This window comes from Lampetra fluviatilis, chromosome 24, assembly GCF_964198595.1.
Source record: "Lampetra fluviatilis chromosome 24, kcLamFluv1.1, whole genome shotgun sequence".
NCBI lineage: Eukaryota > Metazoa > Chordata > Hyperoartia > Petromyzontiformes > Petromyzontidae > Lampetra > Lampetra fluviatilis.
The window spans coordinates 10819326-10836375 of NC_136298.1; the positions used below are offsets into that span (position 1 = coordinate 10819326).

General features: G+C 50.9%; 1 protein-coding gene across 3 annotated transcripts; it reads right to left on the minus strand.

Annotated features, from left to right (window-relative positions):
* Nucleotides 1-8468: 8468 nt before the first annotated feature.
* Nucleotides 8469-16248, minus strand: CFAP144 (cilia and flagella associated protein 144). 3 transcript variants are annotated; one of them, XM_078867872.1, is made up of 5 exons: nt 16153-16248; nt 13670-13857; nt 12024-12080; nt 10687-10790; nt 8469-9176 (listed from the first exon to the last, which is right to left on the minus strand). In XM_078867872.1, exons 2-5 carry the CDS (start codon nt 13812-13814, stop codon nt 9063-9065), a joined length of 420 nt encoding a protein of 139 aa, XP_078723998.1. In that variant the 5' UTR covers nt 13815-13857; nt 16153-16248; the 3' UTR covers nt 8469-9062. The 3 variants fall into 3 exon arrangements, with proteins under 3 accessions (XP_078723998.1, XP_078723999.1, XP_078723997.1); XM_078867873.1 differs by lacking the exon at nt 16153-16248 and adding an exon at nt 15938-16143; XM_078867871.1 differs by having other exon boundaries at nt 8472-9176; nt 16168-16235.
* Between the last annotated feature and the right edge of the window lie 802 nt (nt 16249-17050).

Below are 17050 nucleotides of genomic sequence, written 5' to 3' on the forward strand. Positions count from 1 at the left end.
ACCCAGCAATAGCCCTGCACTGTTATGAGTAAGTGTTAATGTCGGGGTGGCAATATGTATTTGTTTGGCGTGTGCTTGTGCCCCACTGCCAACACACACACGCATCGTGCGGTACAGTTGGGGCCTGATGGAACAGATGGATCAGTCTGATCGGAGACGTCCGCCAGCGGTGGTCGCACTGGCACCGTGGGTGGCGCACGAGTGAGGAGCAGATGCAGGGCGAGTGCGAGCGGAGTGGCGAGTAAGGAGACATCGCCCCCTGGCGTAGAGCGAGTGGCGAGGGGAGCGGTGGTGCAACGGTTAGCGCGCTGCGCTACGAACCAGAGGTCGCAACCGGGTACCCGATACCCGTACCCTACCCGTACCCGGCCGGGTACGGGTAGGGTACCCGGCCGGGTACGGGTAGGGGTACCCGTTTGCGACCCTGGTGCGGCCGGGTACGGGTAAGGAATCAAAACCCGTTTGCGACCTCTGCTACGAACCCGGCGACACCCGAGTTCGATTCCCGCTCACGGCCAACACCGGTGACGATTACCTGAACCGGTCCTGGGCCTCCCCAAGGTCGACTCAGCCTCAACATGTGTACCTGGTGCAATGTGTAAACGTCGTCACTCGGGAGACAAAGGTGGCCAGGCGTGGTGCTGTGAGTGACGTTCAAAACAACGATTGTCGTCGAAGCGCCGGGCGTCTAAAACTGTACAAAGCGAGGTTGGACAGTGCAGTAGATCAGGCGGTGCATCTGCCATTCATCCCATTCCGTCATCCCAGTCAGTCAACCCATACCACCTGGGCCGGTCCCGTGACCTGCCTTCCACGGTTCACGTGATAGTCTCTAAGAAAGTGCACCTAGCATGGCACCGGCACCGCGGTGGTGGAGTTACCACCGATTAGTGACGCACGTGCGTGAGTGAGTGCGTGTGTGTGTGTCTCTGATGAGTGGGTATACGCTCTAGGCAGGTGTTCGCTAGAGCGAGGCAGATATTCCGAGCAGTTATTGAGGAATCGTCAATCGACCACCATCCCAAACGTCACAATAACTTCACGGATCCCATAACCCCCCGTCTCCATCCACCTCCTCAACCCCCTTCGCTGGGGGGGAGGGGGGCGGGGTTGGTGGTAGTGGGGGAGGGCAGCTGCTGCCCCCCCCCCACCCCCCGCGGCGAGGAGGGTGATCGCATTGTGAGGCTCGTTACGTCGCTGGGACCTATCTGTGTCGAGATCGTGGCGACGTCGTGGGAGGTCTTTGTGTCAGAGGAGAGAAGAGATGCCCGCGTGTCCCCCCTCCCTCCCTCCCCTCCCCTACCCCCTCCCCTCCCCTACCCCCTCCCCTACCCCCTCCCTCCCTCCCCTCCCTACCCCCTCCCTCCCCCCTCCCCTCGCACTCCGCGCCCGTCACGTCCACCAAGCGTGTCGTACTCCGTCTGCGCGTTTGTTGTGAAAAAAAAAAATCCTTCTCATTGGCTCTTATCGTACGTCTGAATTTTATCTACATTGCGCGTTGAGTTATTGTTGTTGTTGTTGTTATTATCGTCGCCTTTTATTGTACTTAGTTTGGAATGTGCTCACACTTGGGAGTGTAGGTTGAATTGTTTTGTGTACGGTGCAGCGCAGTGAGGTTTCATTATGACATGCGCTTTACATAGAATACATCAATAATCTTTATATAGAATAAATATATATTATTATTAGTATTCACGTCTCCATGGCTCGTAGCAGCCAGGACCCCTCTCCCCCAACCGCCTTGCCCATTGAGGATTCCAACCTATCCACAGCTGGATGAAGGCCTCCCGTCGCCATGTCGATCATGGTTGTCTTCTGACCATACTTCACCACTCTGGTCGGTGCGGGTTGGCCGAAGAGACGGCCCAGGATCTGTTCAGACATCACTCGCCACTGATGGTAGCCGTGGCCCGGAATCAAACTGATGCTGCCAGGTTCGTTTGAGTGGAATACCCACCCCGCCATAGGAACGTGGAATTTTTCACCACTGGCTCCGGGTCCCACCCCGCAATGCTTGTTTTAGCTGGAAGACGTGAAAATTGGGTTCCATCTTCTTGGTTCTTTCGGTAAAGTCACGTAGAAGGAAAATAAAATAAAAATAATACAAATTACAACTTATTAAATATTTTAATCTGTTTTATTTTTATTATTTTCCTTCTACGTGACTTTACAGAAAGAACCAATAAGATGAATCCCTGCAGTCACGAAAGCTTTAAATCGAAATTGGGTTCCACTCTCGTCTTGTTTGTTGACTAACGTCTGTGGCGTCCTCGCAACCCCATCACTGTGACTCCAAAGGCCAACAACGACACGCATTTGCGAAACGTTTGCCGTGACATTCGTTTCGCCGAGATCATTACAATCCCGTTGTCGTCCTCTCCCCGGTACCGGATGTCCTTGAGCGAGTGAATTGATGGTACACGTGGGAGGTTGCACTCGGGACGTTTTGCCTTCGACCAAAAATCACCGTGAACGCGTCGCGGATCTCGAGAAGCTAAGCAGAGTTTATTTTAATTTTTTTTAATCTGGCTCGTCTCTTGGATGGGTGACCTGCACCGTGGCTTGCCAGGTGTTGTAGGCGCGTGGTCTGTGAGGTGTGGCCAGGAGGTGGCAGTGGTGGAAGTTTTTTTCCAGGTTCTTCGCTTTCCTTCCACATCAGGAAAGGGGAGAAAACTAATTTCTTTAAAACTGCGTTGACTCTTTTAGTTTATTATCCTTCCCCCGCACCTACGATTCACACGGTTGGCTACGCATGGTGCAAAAGTATGTGAACATACATTTGCATGCATCAGAATCTTTGTTGAGACCGAAGAAATCCGATGAGCTATGAAGGTATTTTTTCACAGATGTCCAGTAAATGTCCTCCCAGATTAGGCCATTGATGGAATTGGCCAAAACTTCCCCAAGCACGACCCTGTTAAAGACGCCACCACCACAACACCACCACCACAACACCACCACAACACGACCACCACAACACCACCACAACAACACGACCACCACCACAACACGATGAATCTGAGCGCGCTGTCCCTGTACCTTGAAGGCCGCGCCACTGAGGCTGAGACAGCAGCAGCTGTCGCTGTGTTTGGGGTGGGCAGGGTGGGGGGCAGAAGCAGCAGTCACACAGAGCCCCCCCCCCCCGATCGTGCCCTCGCAGTGACTCGCAGACCTCGCTGTCGCGGTGGTCCCGCGTCAAAAACACGGAGACAAAGGACCGGGATGCGCCGCGCGGAGTCATTGTCCAGACTCTCGCCTCCTCCTCCTCGCTCCGTGCGCGCCGCTGCCACGAGATGAGACGCGACATTGATGGGGCGCGTGTGTCCGTCTGTGTGTGTGTCCGTCTGCGTGTGTGTGTCCGTCTGTGTGTGTGTCCATGTGTGTGTGTCCGTCTGTGTGTGTGTCCGTCTGTGTGTGTGTCCATCTGTGTGTGTGTCCGTCTGTGTGTGTGTCCGCACGTGTGTGTGTCCGTCTGTGTGTGTGTCCGTCTGTGTGTGTCCGTCTGTGTGTGTGTCCGTCTGTGTGTGTGTCCGTCTGCGTGTGTGTCCGTCTGCGTGTGTGTCCGTCTGCGTGTGTGTCCGTCTGCGTGTGCCCGTCTGTGTGTGTCCGTTTGTGTGGGGGAGCGGTAGTGTAGCGGTTAGCGCTACGCTGCGCTATGAACCCGGCGACCCGGGTTCGATTTCCACTCACGGCCAACACCAGTGACGATTATCTGAACCGGTCCTGGGCCTCCCCTAGGTCGACTCAGCCTGAAATGAGTACCTGGTGCGGTGTGTAAACATCGCCACTGGGGAGACAAAGGCGGTCGGGTGTGGTGCTGGCCACCCACCCCCTCGTGTATTGTTCCGCCTTCAAAGTTTCTTACTAACAGCACTTGCCCCTACAGTCTGTTAAGGCTATATGGGGGATCTTTATCTTTGTCCGTCTGTGTGTGAGTCCCTCTGTGTGTCCCCGGCTGTGTGTCCCCGGCTGTGTGTGTGTTCGTCTGTGTGTGGGGGAGCGGTAGTGTGGTGGTTAGCGCACTGCGCGAGGAACCAGTTCCCACTCACGGCCAATATCAGCCTTAATCGAGTATCTGGTGCGGTGTGTCAACATCAGCATTGAGAGCGAGCGCACGACACGTTGACCTTATTGATATGCATTACCAACGCACGATACAACATCGACCGCATCCTTAACCCCACTGCGCTTCCACTTTGTTAACAAAACAAAATACACTTCCTCGCCACACCAGTCTACAGGGTGGGCTATATGTCTTGTGCCCCCCCCCACCCACACTTAATTCTCTAACACTTCATATTGCTTTTAAAGCAAGTTTTCTTTAAAACAGAAATTAATTATGCAAAAGAAAAAAATGTTAAGGGTTAATTTATTAGGGGGGGGGGTCACAAGACATCTGAACCACCCTGTACACCCCGTCCACAGACCACCCCACTCCACATCACTCATGGAAGCCCACGCCACCGCAGATCTCCACAGTACCACAAACTACTCTCCACTATATTTCGATTTAAAGCTTTCGTGACTGCAGAGATTCATCTTCTTGGTTCTTTCCGTAAAGTCACGTAGAATGGAAATAATAAAATAATACAAATAAAACATAATAAAATAATTCTCACGACGTTTCGGCCACAACGCAAGTAGCCGTCCTCAGGTGGAGAACAGGTCTGTCGTGGAGACAGCGTCTGAATGACAAGCCCCAGGCTTAAATAGTCGCTCCAAGCCTGGGGCTTGTCATTCAGACTCTGTCTCCTCGACAGACCTGTTCTCCACCTGAGGACGGCTACTTGTGGTGTGGCCGAAACGTCGTGAGAATTATTTTATTGTTTTATTTTATTTATTTTATTATTTCCATTCTACGTGACTTTACCGAAAGAACCAATAAGATACTCTCCACTATTCTTAGATTTTTTTCGATCAAGTCACGTAGGTAAAAAATTAAAATTAATAAAAGTAAAATAAAAATAAAATAAAAAAACACGACGTTTCGGAGGCAACACAAGCTTCCGTCTTCAGGTGGAACCGTCACAGCACGATAGCTGTATCAAGTGACTCACTTGATACAACTCCCTACCACGTCAAGCTGCCTCTATGTAAAATAAACACGTCCATTGCTATAGTGCGCAGCTTATTGAGGTGCTGTCGCGTTCAGATGCTTTGTAAACCCACGGCGTATTGTTTTGCGGTTATGGGTCAGAGAAAGTATTGGGCCGAAGGGATACGGAGAGGATTAAGGGATAGGGTTTGAGTTGTAAAGGTAGGGTTAGAGTCGGGGTTACGGATAAGAGTGCGGCAGGGTTTCGCGTTCGCTCGTTCGCCTTGTCTTCACCAGACGACTCCAAGATAAACACGAATCTCCTTTGGTGTCTCTCCATTGTCCGCTCTCGTCGACCAAAACCCGCCTTTTCAGCCCCGTGTCTGTGTGTTTGCATTGTGTGCGCGCGCGCGCGCGTGTTATCACTGCACGCGCGCGCGCGCGTGTCCATGTGGTTCATTGTGCGCCTGCTATTCGTGTTGTGCCTTTCATTGTACGGCATGCGCGTTATCGCTTGTCGGTGCGTGTTCTCAGCGTCTGCGTCTGTCTGCGTGGAGTGGTGGTGCAGCGGTTAGCGCTGCTCTGCGCTATGAACCCGGCGACCGAGTTCGATTCCCGCTCACGGCCAACACCTGGTGATGATGATCTGAACCGGTCTTGGGCCTCCCCAAGGTCAACTCAGCCTCAAAATTAGTGCCTGGTGCGGTGTGTAAACATCGCCATTAGGGAGACAAAGGAGGACGGGCGTGTGGCTGGCCACCCACCCCCTCGTGCGCCGTATCGGCCTTCATAGGTGCTCGCTAACAGCACTTGCCCCAACAGTCTGTTAAGGCTACATGACGGCGGATCTTTGTCGTAAATAGTCAGTCAATCCACAGCGACATGAAGTTCCTGCCCCCCCACACCGTGTCGGCCATGGGTGTTGTTTCACCATACTTCATCACGGTCAAGTATGGTTTACCGTGATGAAGTATGGTTAAACCACTCACGTGGTCTTTTTTTTTACCCACGTCACACACGCTGCGTTCCTTTCCCTACACGGTGCGTTTCAGATTCCTCTTTTTTCGTCATCGTATTTATTATTTACCCTGCAAAAACAAAACAAAAAAACCTCACCCAGTCTCAAAGACGGCCACTTGCCTCGCGCGCTTTCAGAGGTACGATTCCGCGACCGTCTGGAACGCTCCTCGTTCCGATGTTAACGCTTTGTTTCAGCAGCGTCGGTTTAATTGAATAACGAACAAACTAAGGACCGGTTTCGATATTCATTGTCTCATCAGCAGAGTCAGGTTTTCTTCGACATGCAGCGTCTCATCAGCTTAAACCAATGATGGCGATTATTTTGTGTTACTTTGATGAGACAGATTATCCGGTGATGCTGCTGCTGCTGCTTTCGCAAGCGGTGCACAAGCACACATAACAAACACACAACTCAACACGCTCGTGCATTAATATACACGTGTTCTCTTTCTTTTTTTTGGGTAAGTCGGTGTCACGGACGATTGTGTCGTTGAGATTCGAACGACTTTGATTCCGCCTCCTTTGTTGACTCCGACGGATCGCTTCTGCTCCCTGGCGGTGTCGGCCCGTCACAGCAGCTCCCTCCCCAAGGTCTCTCAGTCTCTCTCTCTCAAATCTCCACCGTGACGCTTCGACGCCCCCAACGACATCAACGCGGAGGCATCCTCCTCGTCTCGGGCGGAGCTCCCACGGCCGTGTGGTTTATGAGTCGGCAAATGCTCGCTCAGTTTATAAAACTCAACTGTGTTTATAAAAAAATATGTATCAGGTAAGGCCCACACTGAGCGATATAGCTTCTTTTTCAGAAGCGGCCTTGCCACAAATGTCAGTTCAATCAAGTGACGTGTATGGAAATGTATAGCAGCCAAATACTCTAAACGCGTGATGTTGATTCTAAACGTGGAGGGGAAAACCGGAGGGCCCAGAGAAAAATCCACGCAACCACGGGGAGAGCGAGAGACACGCAAACTCCAAATATACAGCAGGCGTCAGGGGCGAGAACGAGCCCACGACCTCCTGTATACCCGGCGAGGGAGTTAACATCTCCTACCCACCGTGATGATGATGATGATGATGAGAAAGAGAGACGTGCAGACTCCAAATATACAGCAGACGTCAGGGTCGAGATCGAACCCATGACCTCCTGTATACCAGGCGAGGTAGTTAAGATCTCCTAGCCACCGTGATGATGATGAGAAAGAGAGTCATGCGGACTCCAAATATACAGCAGACGTCAGGGTCGAGATCGAACCCACGACTTCCTGTATACCAGGCGAAGTAGTTAACATCTCCTAGCCACCGTGATGATAAGAAAGAGAGACATGCAGACTCCAAATATACAGCAGGCGTCAGGGGTCGAGATCGAGCCCACGGACCTCCTGTATACCAGGCGAGGTAGTTAACATCTCGCAAACCGCGACTCAGAATAATTGACACAACTCAGAAATTAACAAGCGAACATTTTGCCTCCTTCCCCACATCTGTTCCGTCACGCAAACACGTGGGTTGTTTATTTACACATCCCATTGGCCACTCGACGCTCATGAGCATTGCGTGATGATGTTGAGCAGAACGATGTCTTCACGAGAGGGCAACTCTGGCGCCTGGCCACGTGGTGGCGCTAAAATCACCGCAATCTGAGCGGGAGTGAGATCGTCAAAGGCAAGACATTGATTGGGGTCATTAGTTAAAACGATGTTGTTCTTTTTTTTTATTTCAAGCTTTCGTGACTGCAGGGATTCATATTCTTGGTTCTTTCGGTAATGCTGGTACCGCTCTTGATTTTCCAGTTAATAGTGGAACGACGGACATGCGTTTACTTTGCCGGGGCGATGGTCGCTCTACGCACGGCGGTCTGTGATCCAGCACCGTGGAGGCGGGGAGGGTTGGTGGGCCACCACCACCACCAAAGTGTTGTGAAACTTCCTAACCAAGCGCATCGAGGTACCCATTACACGCGCTCGCCAGGAGAAGGCAGTAAAGCCAATAAGGTCTCCATGTGTATGGGATAGTGTATGTGTCCCCCCCTCTCGTAATGTGTGGGTTTTATCCAGATGCTCAGGTTTCCTGGCACCGTATGAACTCATTAATTGGCTGATGATAGCAGCTTAATAGATAGAGGTCCACAGAGCTCGGGAAGAAATTCTGCGATGGCTCACCGCGTGGCTGCCTTCCCGCATGGCTGTGTATCCTCGCTGGCCATCGAACAAAGACGACGGTCACTGCATCGCGCGGCGCTTTCAGATGCGCTTCTGCGGCCGTCTGGAACGCTCTTCCGTCCGATATTCGGAAGCCACTGGAGCTATGCACTTTTGAATCATCTATATTGACGAACTAATGTGTTTAGAACTGCTTTTTGTGTTTAGTTTGTTGTCCTTCCCCCACACCTTCGATTAGCACAGTTGGCTACGTATGGTGCGAAAGCAGTTCAACATACTGTGCACGTTACAAGTTGAAATTATTAATCATAGTGCAATGATACCAACGCAAAGTGTTAACCAATATCATTCTATCAAGCGCAACCAATCAAATCGTTCCATTAAACATCGTCCCCACTGTCCAGGTCAGGTCGCACTCTCTCACAGAACTTGCAACTTCGTAGAGGTGATCGTTGCCGATGTTTAATCCATCGCTCGTCCCCGTACAACATGTTGGGGGTGCTCGAGCTATGAACGCAGGGATGACCGACAGACACGTCAGCAAATCAGCAAAACAAGAGTTGGATTCCTGGGCATGTGGGATGTAACAACGCATTGACTGGGTCACTTTACGAATGAGGGCCGCTTTTCAGGCGATGGAGAAAGAGGCTGCGTCTTAGCTCAACAATTAATGGGGGGGGGGGGGGATGGGATGGGCGAACACCTATCTTGCCTCTGAGTACACCAAGTACACACACCGCTGACACTGGTTGAGAGTAAGGGTGAGTGAGACTTCTTGCGCACGGGTGAACATGGACGGACGATTCTCCCACGAGTGAACAGGGAGCTGGTGGGTGGACGAGGCTCCGTCACTTGAGGTTCTGGGTCTGCTCCTTGAGTCGCCACGCCGCCTCCATGTAGGTCGTGATCTCTGAGCCCTGGCGAGGGAAGTTCAGCCTGCGGTCCGTGCGGTCCGTGTCGATCTGAGTGTGTGGAGGGGGGTGGGGGCACAGTGTGACTGCTGCACCCTGCTGCGCTCTGGTGAAAACGTATGCACCCTGCTGCGCTCTGGTGAAAACGTATGCACCCTGCTGCGCTCTGGTGAAAACGTATGCACCCTGCTGCACTCTGGTGAAAACGTATGCACCCTGCTGCACTCTGGTGAAAACGTATGCACCCTTCTGCGCTCTGGTGAAAACGTATGCACCCTTCTGCGCTCTGGTGAAAACGTATGCACCCTGCTGCGCTCTGGTGAAAACGTATGCACCCTGCTGCACTCTGGTGAAAACGTATGCACCCTTCTGCGCTCTGGTGAAAACGTATGCACCCTTCTGCGCTCTGGTGAAAACGTATGCACCCTTCTGCGCTCTGGTGAAAACGTATGCACCCTTCTGCGCTCTGGTGAAAACGTATGCACCCTGCTGCACTCTGACAAAGGAATTTGCATGTCAAGGCGCCCCTCCTCCTCTAACCCAGCTTAAATATACGCTGCCAAGCTTGGTGGTGTTCATTCAGACGCTGTCGTTCCGACAGACCTGTTCTTCATCTAAAGACGGCTGCTTGCGTTGTGGTCGAAACGTCGTGAGAATTGTATTTTATTATGTTTTATTTTTCGATTTAAAGCTTTCGTGACTGCAGGGATTCATCTTCTTGGTTCTTTCGGTAAAGTCACGTAGAAGGGAAGTAATAAAATAATAAAAATAAAACATAATAATACAATTCTCACGACGTTTCGGCTACTTCCCTTCTACGTGACTTTACCGAAAGAACCAAGAAGATATGTTTTATTTGTATTATTTGTTTATGTCCCTTCTACGTGACTTTACCGAAAGAACCAAGAAGATGAATCCCTGCAGTCACGAAAGCATTAAATAGAAACGTAATGCATACTCTTTGTTTTTTTCGGTAAAGTCACGTAGGTAAAAAATGTTTAAATCACGACGTTTCGGGCGCAACACAAGCGTCCTTCTTCAGGTGGGGACAACGTAGCGAAAAAAACAAAGAGTATGAATCCTTGCAGTCACGAAAACTTCAAATCTAGAACCATAATGGACACCAGTCTGATCATGCGGGTTGTGGGAGGTCGTGTAGATGGTGGTCGTGGCAAGACTGGATAATGATGATCGTGGTCGATTGTCAATGTGGTCAGGCGAGTTGAGCACGATGGTACTGTTGACGAAGATTACGGTTGCAATAATTCTGGGAGGCTAGGTGGTGGTACTCGTGTTGTGGTGTGGCTGGGTGGTGGTGGTAGCCGTTTTATGGTGTGGCTGGGTGCTGATGGTAGCCAGGTAATCACTGGTAGACTATTTGGGTGGTAGCTATTGGATTACACTTGTGGTCAAGCGATTTCTGGAGGAAAGCTCTATGGGTGGTGTTTGTGTTGTGGCGTGGTTGCATGATGGTTGCGGTGCGGCCGACTGGTGGTTGTGGTTGCGCTCGCTGTGGTGTGACCGTGACGGGTTCCCCCAGGGGCCGTGATGGTTCCCACACCAGGGGAGCGTTGTTCCACCCCACTTCTTGCGCCTCCGTCTGCGGGAAGGTGAACTTCTCCCGCGGCCCCTGCGCCGCTCGGCGAAACGCCGCGGTGAAGGCGGCTGGCAGAGGACGGGCAAAGCGAGCGAGCGATGTAGTCCGTGAGGCCAATTTAGAAATCGGTACCAGCTAAGGTGGCACAACTTTCGGGGTTATTTGAGGGTTATTTATTTGAGAGTGAAGTACTTGATAAGCCACTCATTTCAAACAGTTATCGCACAATTCACCGTTATTTGTCACATAGAGGAATTGCAACCGTTCTGCCATCTCAGGTGGTACTGATAAGTGACATATCTAGTCCTGGCTCATTGACAAAAATCACATCGAACGATCCCCCGACTCACCAGGTGCACTGCGCGTTACCGTGTGTGGTGTTAGAGTGCTGGTAAATGCGCGTGACATTTCACTGAATCAGATGCCTTCCCCACCAAACGACTCCCAACCATGTCATGAAATGTTGAATTTTACACTTAATAAAATCGCAACTCTCAACTCAATTGTGCGGTTTGTAAGCATAGTCGACGATTCTTAAACCCAATTAAGATTAAAACAGGGGAAATTATAGGTCGCGTTTTTTTTTAACCAATCCCTAAGGTCAAAGGTCGTACGTATGTCATCGTCAAACAAATGAGCCCTGTCTCGACTCTGTACAACACAAGATACTTAAGTGAATGCTGTGCCCGACTGACATTTGGAGAAGTTTCTTGTGCACATCAGTACATGGGCATGCTCGCTGTGGGGTGATTATCACACGATGCTACTACAGCTGTAAGCGGTAAGGTGTGCAGACCGGCAGTGTCCTGGTATCGAACTCTCTTCCTTGCCTCGTCGGCCATAAGCACCCAGAATCATCACCAAAATTACCACCACCACTCGCACCACTACCATAAACACCAACGAAGATGCCCCGTATAGTCATTCGTAATAAGGGGGCAAATGTGGTTTGCAAGCACCTGTTCAGGGAGGCACAGGGTGCACGTGAGGGTAGTGTGACCAGCATCACGCCAGCCCGCCTTTGCCTCCCCAGTGCTGATATTTATACGGCACACCAAGTTCGCATTGAAGACCAAGACTGGTTCAGATAATGTAACCCGTGGTTGGGAAATACAACTCAGGTGGCCGGGGTTTGTAGCGCAGAACGCGAACCGCTGCGCCACCACTGCCCAGCGCCCCCAATAACCGCCACCCTCTAACTGGAAACACAAAACAACGAACACGTGTGCGATATATATATAGGACAAGGATTCAATTCGATCCCCTCCTGTTCCACAATGACCAACTCAACACGCACGTACCATCCTCGTAGCTCTGGCTGTTGCATGGAGCGTTCGGTTTGTCGGCGATGGCGTAAACTGCAACACACGAGGAAGAGGGCCACGCGGACGGGTTACAGGCCCCAGGTCCTCAGGGTGGTTCCATGTAGAAGCAGCTCAGCTCGTTGGAACTGAAATGTAGCTCGAGTGGGAGTAACGTGTGGGATGAATGAGTGGCTGGGGTGGGGGGTCAGCAAAATTGTCCTGTTGCCGATAATATGCGAAGGGCTTAATTTCTCGCTGCGTACTTTTCTGCGCTGGCGGTAAACTTGAGTAGGTGATATGTGACTGGCAGCCAGTCATTTTATTTCGGGTAAGGCCTATCGAGCTAAGAAGCTATTTTTTCAATGGCAACCCAAGCCACAGCTATCGCAAGAGGTGTATACTGGACGTGGTGTTCTGGGTGCTGAACAGAAATCTGAGTCACTGACCAGAGCAGAGCAGCGTAGGGGGTGGGACAGTGTGTAGGTGTCAGTCGACCCGTGGCACCTGGGTCTGCCTCGTGACCTCCTGCAAGCGGGCGTTCGATACTTCACGTGGCCTCAAGGTGCACATAGCCTGGCACAAGCGCCGTGGTGATGTTACCCTCACTTCGTGGCGAATGGCGGTTGTTGTTGTTGTTAGGTGTTAAAAACTTTCTGCATTTGCTAAATACAGAACGTTGGCACAGTGGGGGGTACTTTTGGTGCATCTACCGGTCATCTCAGTCAGCCAATCCATGGCACCTGGGTCTGTCCCGAGACCTCCTCTCAGCGAGCCTTCGACACTTCACGTGGCCTCAAAGTGCACCTGGCCTGGCACAGGCGCCGTGGTGATGTCACCGTCACTTAGTGGCGAATTTTGGTATTGGTGGGTGTTCGGTAATGTGGCTGATCGGATCATGTATTTTACACGATGCTTATTGAGGGGTCTTGGGGCTCACAAAAGTGGCGTCACTCGACGACGCCTCGTGGTGTCACTATGGATGGTAAAACAGCGGATGTGACGTCACTGCCGTTTGGATAGTCCGACGGTTTGTATCCAGGCCTGATTTTCTAATTTTTGTTTTTGTTGTTGTATTGTTTCAGATTAACCCCAACATCGAGATCGCACCTCTAGTGCGTGCGTGTTGTGCGTTGTGGGGTGCGCACCCATCAAGAGAGAGGGGCAGTGGGTAGGGGGGGGGCAGTGGGTGGGTGGGGGGGGGGGCAGTGGGTGGGTGGGGGCAGTTGGTGGGGGGGGGGGGGGCAGTGGGTGGGTAGGGGGGGGGCAGTGGGTGGGTAGGGGGGGGGCAGTGGGTGGGTGGGGGGGGGGGGCAGTGGGTGGGTGGGGGGGGGCAGTGGGTGGGTGGGGGGGGGCAGTGGGTGGGTAGGGGGGGGCAGTGGGTGGGTAGGGGGGGGGCAGTGGGTGGGTAGGGGGGGGTCATTGGGTGGGTAGGGGGGGGGCAGTGGGTAGGTGGGGGGGGGGGCAGTGGGGGGGTAGGGGGGGGCAGTGGGTGGGTAGTGGGGGCAGTGGGTAGGTAGGGGGGGGGCAGTGGGTGGGTGGGGGGGGGCAGTGGGTGGGTAGGGGGGGGGCAGTGGGTGGGTAGGGGGGGGGCAGTGGGTGGGTAGGGGGGGGCACTTTAAACAATGTCTGGGTGGCAGCCTCACGCTTCCGGTAGGGGTTGATGCTGAACTCGGTGTAGAGGCGCAGATTTCGCTCCTCCTTGCGGATCGACTCGCACAGGATCGCGTTCTGGTGGACCTCGTTGGGGGGCTCCTTCTCCTTCGGGGGGGCCCCTTTGGCGGCAGACATCGTTCCCGCGCCGTGCCAACACACCGGCACCTCGTCTCGTTCTCTGCGTGGCCTCGGAGAGAGGGTGTGTTAGTGTCCAGGGTGGTCCAGATGTCTTGAGACCCCCCCCCCCCCCCACATTTAATTCTCTAAAACTTACTATTTTTGTGAAAGTTATGTTTATTTCAAACATAAATTAACGTGCAATGTTTAGGGGGGGTCAATTAATTGAGAGGTCACGAGACATCTGAACCACCCCGTAGAGGGGGCAGTGGCTTTCAAGGTGGCAGGCAGATCCTACGCAGCTTGAGGTGGGATGGTCACTCGGGCTTCGTAGTGGCCGTGTGCTGGGGGTGCCGAATGGGCACCACTGCGAGATCATGGGTTTCAGACCTCTGAGTGCGAGTTTCGGTCACCTTTGATGACACCGGGTTCTCAAGCCAAGCAAGTTGATGGTCACAGCCGGGTCACCCCAATAACTTAAATACATTCTACATTTGAAGCTTTCGTGACTGCAAGGATTCATACTCTTAGTTTTTTCGGTAAAGTCACGTAGGTAAAAAATTTAATTAAAATTAATAAAAATAAAAGAATAACTTTAATACAGAGAGTTTAACACGTCGCCTGTGGCGACCAATATTATCCATGATGTAAATGTTGTGGGTTTACTATCCAACGCACCAGTGTGCTGTACTAGTAACGAATTGACACGTTTTGATTACGTGACAAACCTTACTAATTGGCTGAGTCGGGTAGTGGTGGGTTTAACGACGCATATTTACGCGATCTCACCCCCCAAAACACCTTCATTACGGTTAAATGCAGAGACCTAAAGATTCCCGTAGAATCCAATAGACTCGTTAAGAGACCCAATATACCCAGTACTGTACTCGCATAGAGACCCACTGATGTACAGAGGCCCATAGACCCACGTTGATGTATTTGTGACGAGACCACGTTCTCAAGTCGAGCGGAGTTGGTGGTTTCAACCCGGTCACCAATGACTCCATCAATCACACAAAACATTCACTGTGTTCACTCAATTTGACTCTTGAGAACTAACATGCAGGTGATGGTGGTGACTGTGATGATTATTCACTGTGACAAGAAATATATTTTTTTGTTCCTGGGTAGTAAGTGTTATTTTCTAATTTCTTGTGCCTCAAAAGCATAGAAAATGGCAATTATTCCCAACAAACTTTGCTTTTGTGACCAGGACTTTATGTGAAGGAATGACACAAAAGCACACGTTTTCTCATTGCAAATAGGTACATTTCAAAATATCACTGTCCTGGTCACAAAAGCAAAGTTTGTGGGGAATAATAGCCATTTTCTATGCTTTTGAGGCATAAGCAATAAGAAAATAACACTTACTACCCAGGAACAAAAATAGTGTTACATAAATACAACTCAGACGTACAGTTGATGCTGTTAACGACGATGATGGAACCTCGGATATATGACGATGATGTCATTGACATTCGGCGAACACTCTTCACGAGGGCACAAACAACGTGATGATAATGACGATGCAACTTGTGTAGATGATGATTCGTCTACGACTTGATGGACCTACATCTTAGATAACTCAACATAATCACGAGCGCCATCGTGGAGAATGTAAGTAACAAATAAGCAGACGTCTCCTTCACATATAGGTATCTCCGCATACTAAATACAAGTTGTCCTTACCCATTCCACCAACCTTCTGGGAATTCATTATTTCATCAGCATTGAGTCAAGTCAAGCAAACTCGAGATCGGTTTCGACGTACAGTGTCTCATCAACGGAGTCAGGCTTGGCACTGCTGATGAGACAGTAAATGTCGAAACCAGTCCAGCGTTTGCATTTCCTAAAACAATGCTGCTGAAATTATACATTCTAGATTTGAAGCTTTCGTGACTTGCAAGGATTCATACTCTTACGTTTTTTTCGGTAAAGTCACGTAGGTAAAAAAACAAAAACATTAGCATTGCTATTTTATTTTATTATTATTATTATTTTACCTACGTGACTTTACCGAAAAAAAACCTCAGAGTATGAAATTATACATCTTCGTTAGATGATATGAAACCATAGAACAACGTTGGTAACGTTGACGGTGATGATGACGACGATCATAAGTACGACATCTTAAGACGTACAGTTGATGGCTGTTCACGATGAACCTTGGGATAGATGACGACGACGACGACGACGACGGATGTGGCGGTACAACTTGGAGTGATGATGGCAAGAACGTGGACACGCGATAATGCCGGCGAGCGCCCCTACCTATCCCGTTTCTATCTCGCCCCTACCTGTCCCACCCGTACCTATAGCGTACCTATCCCGTACCTATCCCGTACCTATCCCGTACCTGTTCCACCCGTACCTATGCGGGCCGCATGTCCCGTGCGATGCCCCGGCTCTCTCTGCACTCCGCGTCCCTGCTGCCACTGTTTGTTTACGCCGTTGTCACGGCAACCCCCTCCTCCCCCACCCACCCCACACCAGGGACCACCCCCCACCAACCCCCCCACCCCACCACCACCGCTCCAGCAAACCAGCGCTGAACCATTTAGGGAAAATATAAAATAGCGATTTTTTTTCTGACAATGCGATTAAAATGTTTTAAGTCAAGCTTCAGTTCAATATCCACTGTGTAATAGATTTAAAACATGTGATGGAGCATTACCACATGATTCCATCAAAATAGGAACTGCTCTATGTATTCTAATGCAAGGCTTAAAATATATTAATTGCTTCCAACATGTATTTATAACAAAAATTGAAATAGAACAATCAAACATAGAACAATTGTTAAGTTAAATAAAGTTATAATAATTAACAAAACTATTCCAATAAGAAAGCAAAATTACTTTTCAAATCGCAAAAAAATCGCAGCCTTTACGATTTGCTAATCGCATTGTTTCAAATTGCGATTTGAAATCGATTAATCGTTCGGCCCTACCGAGCAAACCCCTCTGTGCGCTCTATGCAGAATGATGTCGAACCCCATCGGAGAGAGAGAGCGAGAGAGAGAGCTGGGGTGGGTTGCGTGCGCGCAGCCTGGAGACAAAAGCGTGAAGTCATTCACTGCGCGCGTGCCTTCTAGGGGGTCACACACAACGAGGAGCGGCAGTTTGTCACCGGTGGCCTCCTCCCGGCAATTGCCTCGCAAGTCACGTGGCAGCACCACGCAACTTGCGTGCACAGTTCAGGTTTTCCATCGCTCGAGAGCAGCGTTCTTCACTCATTTTTGACTTGCATCCCAC

Bases quoted from the DNA above. Each gene is read 5' to 3' on its own strand.
- CFAP144 (XM_078867872.1), bottom strand. From the start codon at position 13,814: ATGTCTGCCGCCAAAGGGGCCCCCCCGAAGGAGAAGGAGCCCCCCAAC. The intron at 10,791-12,023 runs GTACGTGCGTGT...GTCCTCTGCCAG, and splicing joins CAGCCAGAGCTACGAGGATG to CCGCCTTCACCGCGGCGTTT. The intron at 9,177-10,686 runs GTGTGGGAACCA...CCACACACTCAG, and splicing joins GGTGGAACAACGCTCCCCTG to ATCGACACGGACCGCACGGA.